The following is a 12,950-nucleotide window of genomic DNA, read 5'->3' as shown; positions in this document are numbered from 1 at the left end:
AATCATCATATTTTTTTTATTTATACGCTTTATTTGCACATAAAAAAAATACAGAAGAAGGATAAAAAAACACAGACAGAAGCAGTATACAAAGGGCGGCCTTATCGCTTTGTAGCGATCTCTTCCAGGGAACCTTAGGATAAGGAAAACAAAAGGATAACAGACTGCAGGTTGTGCATATTAAAAAAAAATACATACTAATAACTACATACTATTATAATACTTGAACTAGATTACACAAATAAAATAATCCCTACTATCCCTACTAATATTATCAATGCAAATGTAAGTTTGTTTCGCTTTCACGCAAAAACTACTTAACCGATTCTCATGAAACTTTGTACACATATTCTTGGAAGTGTTAGAAGTAATATAGGATACTTTTTATCCCGACATTAAGCTCGGTTCCTTTGTGAGAGGGGATGAAATTGTTTGACGATTTTACACCATAACTCTGACAAATTATAACCGATTTAAATAATTATTTTTGTACTATAGAGGTTATAATATGTGTTTAATTTTGGCCAAACTTTGTGTAGATCTGATGAAGGTGGTTGGAGATAGAGGACTCATCAGCGAACAGCAGCAAACCCCTGATTTAAGGCTTAGCAATACTGAATACTTTAAAAACAAAATCAAACGCAGACGAAGTCGCGGGCAACAGCTGGTCATAAATACATTAATAACAGTAAATACTATTACAAGTCGTCTTTAATGTAAACTATAGTTATTTTTGACAGCTTTAGTGATTTAGACTGCCTTATGTCGATTGGGAGCACATTCCATAGCTCTATGTTGCACTGTAAACGAGTGCTCGTAGAACTTAGTATCATGATCATATCTGCCCATTACCGGCCTATTCTTTACGTTATTGGGATTCTTATTCATTTTAATTCTGTTAGGTACAAGTAATACTTGTATTAAAGATAAAAGTCCAGAGAACACCAATCATATTACGTTGCAAGTTGCAACTCTGTTTAATTCATGTAAGTAATATGTTAAATTTTTATGGGTAAAGCCTGAAATAAAAGATTACTATTATTATTTATTGCTGTACTACTGTGTTTGTATTGTGCCTTGAGAGATAAGCTTTCTAAACTATCATCATCGTCATATAAGCCCATTACCGGCCCACTACATGCCGTCAGCTCAGCATCAAACATCGCCTATCTTCCGCAGTTCAAGCGCGAGTTCTCAGAATCTTCGGTCACGTGGCCATTGAGCGTCTTGTGGTAGAAGGTACCAGAGCACGCGGTAGATCACCAATGAGATGTACGGACCAAGTGAAAACCGCAATCGAGGCTCCTCTACATGAATGCGCAAGAAAGGCAACCGTTAGGGAAGAGTGGCGACGGATTTTTAAGCGAGCCTCAACACCTAGATGGGGACCACGACCAGTCTGTCCAGACTAACGACTAAGAAGAGAAGACAGGCCGTCAACCACGCTGGTCAAATGCAGATTGTTGGACTTCACGCGCCTTAGAGAAAACTATTGTAAACTTTTAGGTCACGTTTCCTTACGATGTTTTCCTTCACTATTAAAGCAAAAGATATTTGTTTAAAAACGCACATAACATTGATAAGTTAAGAGGTACGTGCCGGGATTCGCACTCGGCCGCCCTCGAAAGCTATCAGCGCTACCTAATAATAGACTGCTTCTTTTATGACAGTTCAGGGGCAGGTAGGTAGATAGTTTCAGTTGAGTAAGTAAGTTGAAACAATAACAATTTCAAATAATCATTAGCATAAATTTAAATACACCCGACGCGTTGTTTCGCCTATAAATTTTCATTGGCAATGCGCCCCAATTCCTCTTTCCTCTATGTACAGTAACAGGTTCGCAACTCAGCAACCCGCATTGTAGCAGCTTGGTGGGTCTATGCTCTCCTATGAGAGCGGAGGCCTATGCCCAGCAATGCAACGTTAATAGGTTGCAGACGATGATGATGATATTTTCACATAACAAAATAAAGAAAGACAGACGAATAATGAAAATTATTTAATACAAATAAAAATTCTCACTAGCTCGCAATCGGTTTTCAACAAAGATTACTACTTTGTTGTTATCAGTTAAGTTACTAAACACGGAAAAATTTGGCACGACTGAAATGTTTAAACGTACCCGTTTCAACATTTATCGTATCACCACACATTATGCAAATAAAAAACTGCGGTTGTTTAAAAATGTACTTATATTTTGTTCACTTGAAAAATACCTGGTTCTATATCATGACGACATCACTTTTGGTGCAGACGTTATCATATCCATACTATCCAATGTTTTCAAACTGACCAAACTGATCCGGGAGGACGTGTCCATCGAGTCGGGGTAAATGTCCGTGCCACTTAAATACGAGCATGGACTCCAGGGGTATTTGACTTTTATTATATTAGAGTCAGAATAGTGAACGAAACTTGTAAAAGATTCCACTGTCCACGATTCAAAAGTGCTTTCACTTGTGTTCCTTTTTGAAACTGCTGTTTTAGACGGACATTTTAAGTTTACAGAGCAGCACGTATTTGGTTCACTGATTTCGAGTAACGTATTTAGGCTTGGCGAATATAACTGCGGTCTGTCCGCGCCAGTAGAGACGGTAGTCGCTGGATCTATTGTTAGAGATGATATATTTGCCATAGTAAAAGTCTCCGAATAAGTTCCTGGTATGCTCCCGACAGACCAAGATTCCGTTGTCCACGGAGTGGTGATCATACTTAGCGTGTTATCGGTGCTACAAGGACTTATGTCCGATGAGAAGGATGATTCACTCAAATCAGATGTTGAGGTTGTGCTGGTCGGATCTGAACTTGATGTTTCAAACTCCGGTAAACTCAAAGACAACGTCATGCTAACAGAACGTGTTAGTGGTAATACTTTTTGGACCCTGTAAACCTGGTATAGCCCAGTAACACGTGCTGCTTTTGGCATCTTTTCTTTTGTCTGGTGGGAACACAGAATTAAAAACATACAGACACCGTGTACGCGACTAACATTGAAGCATCAGAAAATCACACCACTATAGCAGTGTTTCTAGAACAGGCGGTAAGACACTTCCATTTAACAGTTGACAGAAATTATTTTACACCTGATGTTTACCATAAAATGGGGGAAATGGGAAAAATTGTTGAGCTACCATTTTCGCGGGTGTGAAGTGAAATATGCGCGGGTAGTTTTCACTGTTTTTGGGCACAATGCACTGAATGGAATAAAGTCTGAATGAACTTCTGAACTTTCTCTGGTTTGGTCTGGTTCAGCAGACGTGTAGCCAAACGATATAGCATACCGATTTGAAAGTGATTAGGGGACCGTGTGTAATAAAACAGTCAACCTAACAGTTTATCCCGCTCTCACATCTTAGACTGCATCATCACTTGATCACATCATCAGATTGAGATTGCAGTCAAGGGCTAACTTGTAATGGAACAAGAAAAGCTTCTGGACGGTTGATTTCTTAAATGTTGTTACTATGCTGTGTGTATTCTAGACATCATTGCTATGGGGTAGCAATCAGTGGCAGCTTCTATGATCCATCGGTAGTCTTCGAGAGACTCCACTATCCTCTGGAGACAGTCGAACGGGTTCATTTTGGATGGACACCGTCTAGGTTTCCACCCTCAATGTTCTGTTCAATATGTCTTGACCATATTTCGTTTGTTTTAGGTTTGTTGGTTAGCATACAGTTTTTTTTCCATTTGCTTTTGTGAATTTTGTCTTGAAGTTTTGTTTTGCGGTTGATTCGATGACGTCTGTTATGAGCGACGTTTGTATAATGGACTTTGTCAAAATGTCGTCGGAATAGCAAAAAGTTGCAATCCTTACTAATTTTATATATGGTTAAGTTATATAGTTTGTTTGTTTGTCCTTCCTTAACACTCTAACTAAGCAATCAATCAACTTATTTTTAGAAAACCGTTTAACGTTACTCGAAAGGACGGAGAGTAGCGTAGTATAGTTTTTATTTCAGGAAATCCGTTATAAAAACGGACGAACAAGTTTTGATTATAGGTCAGTAAAAGATGTTCTGTGTATGACATGACTATACGTCAGTAAAATATGTTCTATATAGGTATGACATTGCTATAGGCAGTGGCGTGCATAGAGGGTATGCACAGGGTATGCAGATGATATAAAATGAAGAAAATCACCAGTACGAGTTATAAATACTTGAGTAGGCTTTTTATAACTCTTACAATGCCTATCGTTAAGTAATTTATAACACTTATTGGATATTTTCTTCATTTTATATCATCTGCATACCCTCTATGCACGCCACTGATAACATGGCTGTAGGTCAGTAAAAAATGTTCTATTAGATCAGTCATTATAGTAAGTTCACCTCGGAATATATATAGATATGACGTGGCTATAGGTCAGTTAAAGATTCAATTCTAAAAACATTTTTTTATTAACGTCCTATCTAAGTTCTAGGTATCACAAAACTTTACAGTATTTACAACTACATCAATAGAATTAGTTACTACCTACCTATGTACATTCTAAAACTTAAATAGCAACATATTAACTAAAATATTTTGAGAGTTCGTAAAAGTTGGTCGTAATTCGCGGTGACAGCCCAGTGGCTATGTTAAGAAGTGGCTTTGGTGTTTCTTACGGAGGTACTGAGTTCCCTTTTTGAAAGAAATTTATGAAAGATTACTCATTGAAAGAAAGACTCAATACTACAAAATTCTCAGCCCGCCACGGGTTTCGAACCGACACCTCGGGATCCGTAGTTGAACATACCAACCAACGAGGCAATAAAATAAATATTATACAAACTGTAAATCAAACTAACTTGTGTAATCGATACACTATTTTGCTCTTAGAAAGTGATATTTTACTAATACCAGTGGCAACACGAAATTCGATACCAGTGCGACTGTCACCCGTAAAAACATTATAAGTGGCACGTAATTTGACCAGCTTCTGACGGTGTTGCGTTACTTACCAATTGTGGAATATCGGGTGACTCTATGAGTCAAGACAATACGTGATATTGATGTTTTGAATTATTGACGACCTGCCTGGTGCAGCGGTGAAAGCTTTGAGTTTAATTGAGAGGGTTCGATGCCGTCGGAGGCAATCTGGGAATTTAATTTTTTTATAAATTTTCGCTGGTTTGATCTGGTAGTGTAGTTACCACCAAAATGAAGACGATGAGCGATTTAGCGTTCCGGTACGATGTTGCGTAGAAACCAATTAGGGTATGGGTTTAATATAACTGCCGTACCATTTTGGTTAGCCCGTTACCATTTTAGAGTGCATCATCACTTACATGCTACACTTAATTTGTAGAAGAATAATAACAAAAAAAGAATAACACGAGTCATAAACTCATATCATTGGAAATTCTTCGGGCTAACTACTATTTGTTCTTGAGGATACAGACTTTTTGATATCACAAGCGTGGCTGGCACGACGCGGTGGGTCGGAGTATATTTATATTTTGTCAGTATAATCAATCGGTATCCGTTATACCTCGATATTAAGGTAATTTATCTACATATTATCTATTAAAAAAATCTACGCTAAATTCTGTTCCGCTTTTTCCCGGACCCTCTTCAGAAGGTCTATGTCCAATAAAGTCTTCCCGATTTCCCCTGTCCGGAACGCGCGTATCATTGTCCGGGCGACCTCCGTGACGTCAGGCACGTCCCGGACGCGGCCGTCGAAGTCTCGGGTACGCCTTATCCGATTGAATTTCAAAGCGCCTGATATTAGTACCTGGAACAAAGAAATACCGGGTTCAACATCATCACCGTGTTATTATCCCAGTGCTGGGCATTGTCCTCGTTTTGCATAGAGGAAAGAGTACGAGAGCTCTTAACCGCCAAGCTAATAAGTTGCCGGATTAAAGGCAAGGCAAAACAGCGGCGTTAAACCATGTCCATTGTAGAAGTCCTCGATTACGTTAGCTATGTGTTAAGATCCTTCTTTTGCTATTAAATCAATATATATAAAAGAAAGTTGTGTTAGTTACACCATTTATAAATCAAATACGGCGGGACAAATTTTTATGATATTTGATTTTTTGGATTCCTCTTAGACCGGAATAGGATAATAAGTATTAAAATATAACATTCATAAAAAAAAAATGATCCACTGTACGAAGTTCGCCGGGACAGCTAGTATTTAATAAAAACATATTTTCAGCACCACGAAAACCACTAAGTTTTCATGGGGTGCCCAAACCGTCTACTATGAGTAAGACAAGAAGAGGAATTTACATTTACCCTTTATTCATTGCTTTTTATTATCACTAGCTGTTGATTGCTTTTGTTTTCTGATGTGGCATTAAATTTAGTTGTAGATCTAAAAAAAATAAAGTATTTAGTATCGCTAAGCCTTAAATGAGGGGTTTGCTGCTGTCCGCTGAGGAGTTCTGTCTTCTATCTCCAACCACAGTTTGGGCAAAATTAAACACATATTATAAACTCTATAGTACAAAAATAATTATTTAAATCGGTTATAATTAGTTATGGTGTAAAATCGTCAAGCACTCATCCCCTCTCCCAAAGGAACCGAGCTTAATGTCGGGATAAAAAGTATCCTATATTACTTCTAACACTTCCAAGAATATGTGTACCAAGTTTCATGAGGATCGGTTAAGTAGTTTTTGCGTGAAAGCGTAACAAACAAACTTACATTGACATTTATAATATTAGTAGGAATAGGGAAGTAGGGATAGGGATGATGGGCTAAGAAAATATATAGCTTTCTAAGCCCCGAGGATAGAGGATTGTCATGGGTTTGAGTACCTCAAGGTATAGTAAACAGGCATCTTGTAGGAAAGCGCGCCCAAATCTTCCAACATTGGTTTCCATCAGGCATGAGCGTCGCTAAGTTCAAGTAATCTTGGATTTAAACAAAAAAGTTTGACGTGCAAGCCCTGTGGGCCTGTAAAAAGGCAAACTTGTGAAATTCAGAAAAATATAAATAGATATGATTAGATAAACGGGTGATAGCTGATACGGGAAATGTCTTATCAGTCAACAACAGGGTGACATTGATCGACACCTTATCAATCACACTAATATTACAAATGCGAAATTTTTTGTTTGTATTTATTAATCTGTTCCGTAAGCATACCCACGGGACAGCCAGAGTATGCCTGCTAACCAAGCAGCGGCCGTATCGCATCATGTTCAAGCTACGTCGGTGCAGCGAATTTCGGAGGCAAGCTTTTTTTTAAGGTAAATAAATAAATATACTACGACAATACACACATCGCCATCTAGCAAATAAGCGTAGCTTGTGTTGTTTGTACCAAGATGATTAACGAATATTTCTATGAATAATATACTCGTAGTACATAAACATATTTTACAGATAAACACCCAGACACTGAAGAACATTAATGTTCATCACACAAACATTTTCCAGTTGTGGGAATCGAACCCACGGCCTTGGACTCAAGAAAGTAGGGTCGCTGCACACTGCGCCATTCGGCTGCTTTGAATCGTGATGCGAGATCCTTTATTACGAAATAACCATGTAAGACCGAGGCTAGGGAGCTCGTGCCACTAATCGGCCGAGCATAGTTAATAAGTTTAGTTTTAAAATTATAATAATTAATAATGTAACTCTTAGACTAATCTATATCTATACTAATATATAAATCTATAGAGTTTTTTACGGTTGTTCCGTTAAAACTATTAAACTATACATCCGATTGAATTCAAATTTTGCATCCATGTAGAGGATTTGACATTGACTTAATGGATAGGCTAACTTAAAAGTGTTAAATCTCCGAAGTGTAAAGCGGGGGGCGTTAATGATTAGAAAAAATCATAAAAAACTAAATTTTGAATTTTAACTCTTTTAGACATGAAATTTGAACAGAATTTTTTGGGCTATGTTAGGAGCAAACAAGAATGTATTGAATGAAGTTTAAATCACAAAATCGGTTACGGGGGTGCTAATGAAAAAAAAATGAAAATTTTATACTAAAATTCCCACAGACTTAAAATTTAATAAAAGTTTCATGTTTGTTAAATTCAGGTCACTTACTATCAGATTTCGAAAAATTTTAGCCCTAGAGGAGATTGTGGGGGCGTTAAAATTTTTTATATAATTATAATTGTTGATAACATCCTAAAAGTTTTTTTTATAGTAATAAATGATGGACCAAGCTGTGGTAACCTAATGGTTAGTGAAAAACCATAATTTGTTACATAAACAGAGGAACACTTTGAATAACCATGCAAGGAACACATCCTATGAAATGACACCCTTCGGACTGGAACGCAGCTTAGCAGCTTAAATAGGCATGGGGGTAGTAGGGACTTCCCTGGACAAGCTTGGCCACAAAATGCTTTAATAGGTACTACTACTAAAACTTTACGTGCGGAAGAGTCTATGTAGGATTTGCAGTCAATGATAGCAACTATCTATAATTTCCAAATAATACTGGTTGCCTCTGGAAGAAGGAGGGTCATCTGTAGTGCTAAAACACATATCTATATATATAAAAATGTTATGTTGGTTTGTGTACGCTTCAAAAACTCAAAAAGTTCTGCAATGATCGGGCTGAAATTTTAGCATAATATATAATACGCATCAAGGATTGTTTTTATCTATTTTTCTCAACCATTCAATCACAATGTGCCACAGCGAAGCGTTGCAGGGTACAACTAGTATAATAATATTAGTGTTAACCTAATTTTATTCTGCACCCTGCTGCGATCCTAAATATAAGTAACCTAGTAAATGAGAAACCTAAAAAAAGAAGAGGGTTCATAATACGACTGTTTGATTTTTTAAGTGAAACTTCTTTAGAAGCGTTGTGATTTCAAACTCAATGAAACGAAAAAATAAGTTCATAGAGACACAAACTCATAAATGTATAAATTCAGTCGGCGAGAGAATGAGATAAAACATTAGGGGGCGTTCATAAAATACGTAAAATGTATAAGGGGGGAGGGAGTCGAGTCAAATCTCATCTAATCTTACGTTTTGCGCCTGCGTATTAGAAAGTTTTATCATAAGTGTGTTGGTTGTTGATGAATTTTTATTGGTGTCAATATTTTCATCTCCTTAATAAATTAATTTTAAAATTATGCCAATAACAAAAGTTGAAAAAAATCGTGAATACTGGCGGGAACATAGTTCTACGGGACGTGTCCGAGGATTTCGTGCATGTCAAAAAAAGGAATTATAACATGTACTTACAAAATGAAAACAATAGTTCTAACGCGAATGATAATGTGCCTTTAGACCCAATTCTGAAGTCCACGCAGTCGAAGTCGCAGGCAGAAGCTTATATCACACAATATATAGGATGTGAAAATGTGAAAAAAAACTCATAAGATACTTCAAGGTATAACATACGTAACATAATGCTAATCAGATTGTATGCAATGCACTTAGATTACAATTTTTGGTGTTCCGTATTACATACTGGATACTAATTTGGTCAAAATGTACCTATAGATATGCAGTCCAGGCATCATTCGTTCAAAACGTAGGTACCTACAGATATGCAGTCCAGACAGCTTAGTGGCAATAGAGCATTTTGTGCCAAAGCTCGTCCGGGTATGTATTACCGACATGGTTATTTGTGGCGCCAAGCATTTAGACCAGAACACAGAGTTCTGAAGGGCGTTTTTGCCAGTGTAGTTACGCCTCAGGTTTACAGACTAATGGCGGCAGTTTAGTTGGACGTTTTCCTTGCCTGCGAATTGTTGCTTACATCCTAGATTTCAGTCAATTTTCATATTAACTTACCGGACCACTACCAGGGTACGGGTCTCCCACAATAGGTTAAAGCCGTCCACCACGCTGGCCCAGTGCGGATTGGTGTACTCCACACGCCTTTCTCATTATGGAGAACTCTCAATCATGCAGAATTCCTCACGATGTTTTCCTTCACGGTTGAAGCAAGCGATATTTGAATTGCTTAAAACGCACATAACTTAGAAAAGTGAGAGGTGCGGGATTCGAACTTGGCCCCCCAAAAGTGATGGTGAAGTCTTACCCCAGACTTAACCATTCAGTAAATATTGGGGTTCAATTAAACGCACTAAACTCAGGAAATAACAGTCCAACTTTTAAAATATTTTTTGCGAAAGTAGCCTAGCTTACGAAATAACAGCGCAGGTGGGCGATGCGACGCGGTGCACGGGTTGAACGGGAAACTTATAAAGGAAAAGGAACGAGAAGTTTTACGCTGACGAAGTCCTTACCGCCAGTAATAAAATGTTCATAATTCAAGTCGTAGTCATAAAACTACAGTGATAAAAACTGTTATTTAACAAATCGGTAGTTACACATTTATTACGCTGGTACTTAAAATTCACGCCAGTTAAGGTCGAATGCTATTAACATTTAAGGTTTAATTATTTTCGTCGTTTTTGCGCCGATGATTAAGAATAACAAACTGTTAAAATTATTTAACAAGAAATTATCAATAGGACAAAAATAAAATCAAACCAGCTTTATTGTGTCGTTTTATACAATATTATACTTAATGAAGTGGGTACCTGCTACCAACTGTATTTGTAAATGTTCTCAAGGCCACAGTAAATATATACTTTAATATATTTATGTGTCAAGGCCGCGAAGAATTGTTGTTCTTTGAAGTTATACTTCTTTAGCGTTGTTAGCAAAAAATCATGGCAGTGAAATAATACGATGTAACGAAATGCGAGCAAGTTTACACGATTACATTACACTACACGATTTTAACAGGATGAAGGTAGTTGCGAAACCGAGTGCGAGACCCTTTTCATTAGTTAGTGTCGTTTTTTCTATAAACGTAGAGTTAGGCCAAAGAAGTATAACTTCTAACTTGTGAACATAAGTACACACACGTTTTATTTTAACGATAAACTAACCTTGTTAATATCATCGCAGGGTTCAGAGAGGCCCATGTACTCCACATACTTGAAATTGGCATGTTTGTTGAGCCAGTACAGCAGGTAGTCGGCAATGATCTCCTCGCCAACCATGTGATCTTGCAGGGAAGCGCACAGGGCCAGCTTCAAACCCATCTCTATGTTTGTTACCGAAGGCTCGAGGATTCCTGGTTACAAATTCATACAATGGAGGTATTGCAACACCTTTCTAACTTCATAGCTCAACATTAACTAGACTGTGAGATGGTAATAACAAAAAAAAAACCTGGCGATTGTTGTGGGCTCTTCTTAGACCAGGGCGCGTTTGGAACCCTTCTAGCTTTAGTTTTAAGTTAACGAATGCAGTTATCATCATCACTATCATTAGTATAACATGTAAAATATATGAACGCTTCATAAGTGCCTGTAATAAGGTCAACATGAATAAAATAGTTGTGAATTTGAATTTGACTAAAATAAACTACTAGTATGTGTATCCGTTATACCAGCATCAGCCAGCAGACTAAGCATTTGACTAATTTACACTTGCAGCTAACATCACATCTAGTTTGCTATAATTGACAAACAGCGAACAGGCAAATCTCAATTAAATAGGTTCAATTTATAATGTTTTCAATCTTTATACACAATAACAACATGTATTGACAATGCTTACCAGGCGTGTCAAACATGAATATTTTCGGATGACTGTTTATTTTGATCTTTGTCATCAGACTGCGGGTGATCCCAGCAACAGCTCCAACAGGTAAAGCATGCCTTATGTTCATGTTCGTGCTCCTCAACATGTTGATTAGTGAAGATTTACCAACATTCGGCACTCCGATTATCATTACATTGTAATCCAGTTCTTCACTACGATTGTATCTGTTACGGGGCAAGGTGTTATAGAATTAGCATGATTGCAAGTAAAAGCTACATTTATTTATTTTGTAATTTTCTTATACAATTGTATATGTATAACAAATGTACAAAATAATATTTAAAATGGTGGCCTTCTGACTGCCTTGACAAACTGGTGGTTAGAGATGATGCAATCTAAGATGAAAGAGGTCCTGGCCTATCAATTATTATTAGTGATAATAACATGATCCATGGCTAAAGATGCTCTCTGAGGAACAAGGAACAAACAACACAACCAATTTTTCGACGCCCCAAAACTAATAATTCTTGACTCAACCTGGAGGTTAAACCCAGAAACTCATAGTTTTCTGAATATAAATAAAGCAATTATCATATCAGCTATTATGAATCTAAATGAAGTGATAATTTAGAAAATAAATAAACAGAGACAACTTGTATGATTTACCTGTTAGAAGCCTTAATAATATCCACAAGAAGGGGTCGCAAGGTCTTCAATCCTCGACAATGCTGGTCCTTAGAATTCGTGAACACCACATTCTGAACACCCTCTTCATTTTTCAGCTGGTCTTTTACTTTCGGTATTAACGACCTTATTGTTAAGTCCTGTTTATTTAGCACTAGAATATGAGGCTTAGCACCAGTTAGCGTGCTTGTGAATATGGGATTTCGACCCGTAAACGGTATCCTTGCGTCGTGAACCTCGATTACACAATCGACAGACTTTAATTTCCTTTGCATCTGCTTTAAACCCTTGTTCATGTGCCCCGGGAACCACCGCAGGAGATCCTTGCTTACGTACGGGCATTTCTTTCGAAAAGTATAAGCAGCGGCGTCAAATTTTGCTGCCATTCCTGTGTTTGTTTTGATAATATTCAGAGGTTATATGTCATTTATTTTAGTTAGAACATCGCTATTTTAATAAGTTAACCCTAAAGTAATTAAGTAAGAACTTTAATGTGTTTAAAGATAACAAAATATATATTGAAATTTATTCGATTATGCTGTTTTGAGCTCAAACCAGAAAAACAAAACTGATATGACATTGACCCATTGACATGTGTTTAACTGACATAAAAATAATTCGTTCAGAAAATTATTCAAAAAAAAAGACTAGAGATGTATAAGCCAAATAATCAACAAAATAATAAATATTCATTAATGACAACATCATTATTAAACTTCAAATATTCAAGCCTTCGAATACTTTTTATCTCATATAAATAAAGATAGTAAAA

At 37.0% G+C, this 12,950-nt stretch overlaps 1 protein-coding gene across 1 annotated transcript; it reads right to left on the bottom strand.

Annotated features, from left to right (window-relative positions):
• Positions 1-4,384: 4,384 nt before the first annotated feature.
• Positions 4,385-12,745, bottom strand: LOC120632264 (mitochondrial GTPase 1). The gene is made up of 4 exons (XM_039902086.1): positions 12,161-12,745; positions 11,510-11,718; positions 10,834-11,021; positions 4,385-5,722 (listed from the first exon to the last, which is right to left on the bottom strand). Exons 1-4 carry the CDS (start codon positions 12,562-12,564, stop codon positions 5,522-5,524), a joined length of 1,002 nt encoding a protein of 333 aa, XP_039758020.1. The 5' UTR covers positions 12,565-12,745; the 3' UTR covers positions 4,385-5,521.
• Between the last annotated feature and the right edge of the window lie 205 nt (positions 12,746-12,950).

Source organism: Pararge aegeria, chromosome 19, assembly GCF_905163445.1.
Source record: "Pararge aegeria chromosome 19, ilParAegt1.1, whole genome shotgun sequence".
Classification (NCBI taxonomy): Eukaryota; Metazoa; Arthropoda; class Insecta; order Lepidoptera; family Nymphalidae; genus Pararge; species Pararge aegeria.
This window is presented reverse-complemented; position numbering and strand designations above follow the sequence as displayed.

Bases quoted from the DNA above. Each gene is read 5' to 3' on its own strand.
- LOC120632264 (XM_039902086.1), bottom strand. From the start codon at position 12,564: ATGGCAGCAAAATTTGACGCCGCTGCTTATACTTTTCGAAAGAAATGC. The intron at 11,719-12,160 runs GTAAATCATACA...GCCCCGTAACAG, and splicing joins ATTATTAAGGCTTCTAACAG to ATACAATCGTAGTGAAGAAC. The intron at 5,723-10,833 runs GTTAGTTTATCG...TCTTTGTTCCAG, and splicing joins CCTGCGATGATATTAACAAG to GTACTAATATCAGGCGCTTT.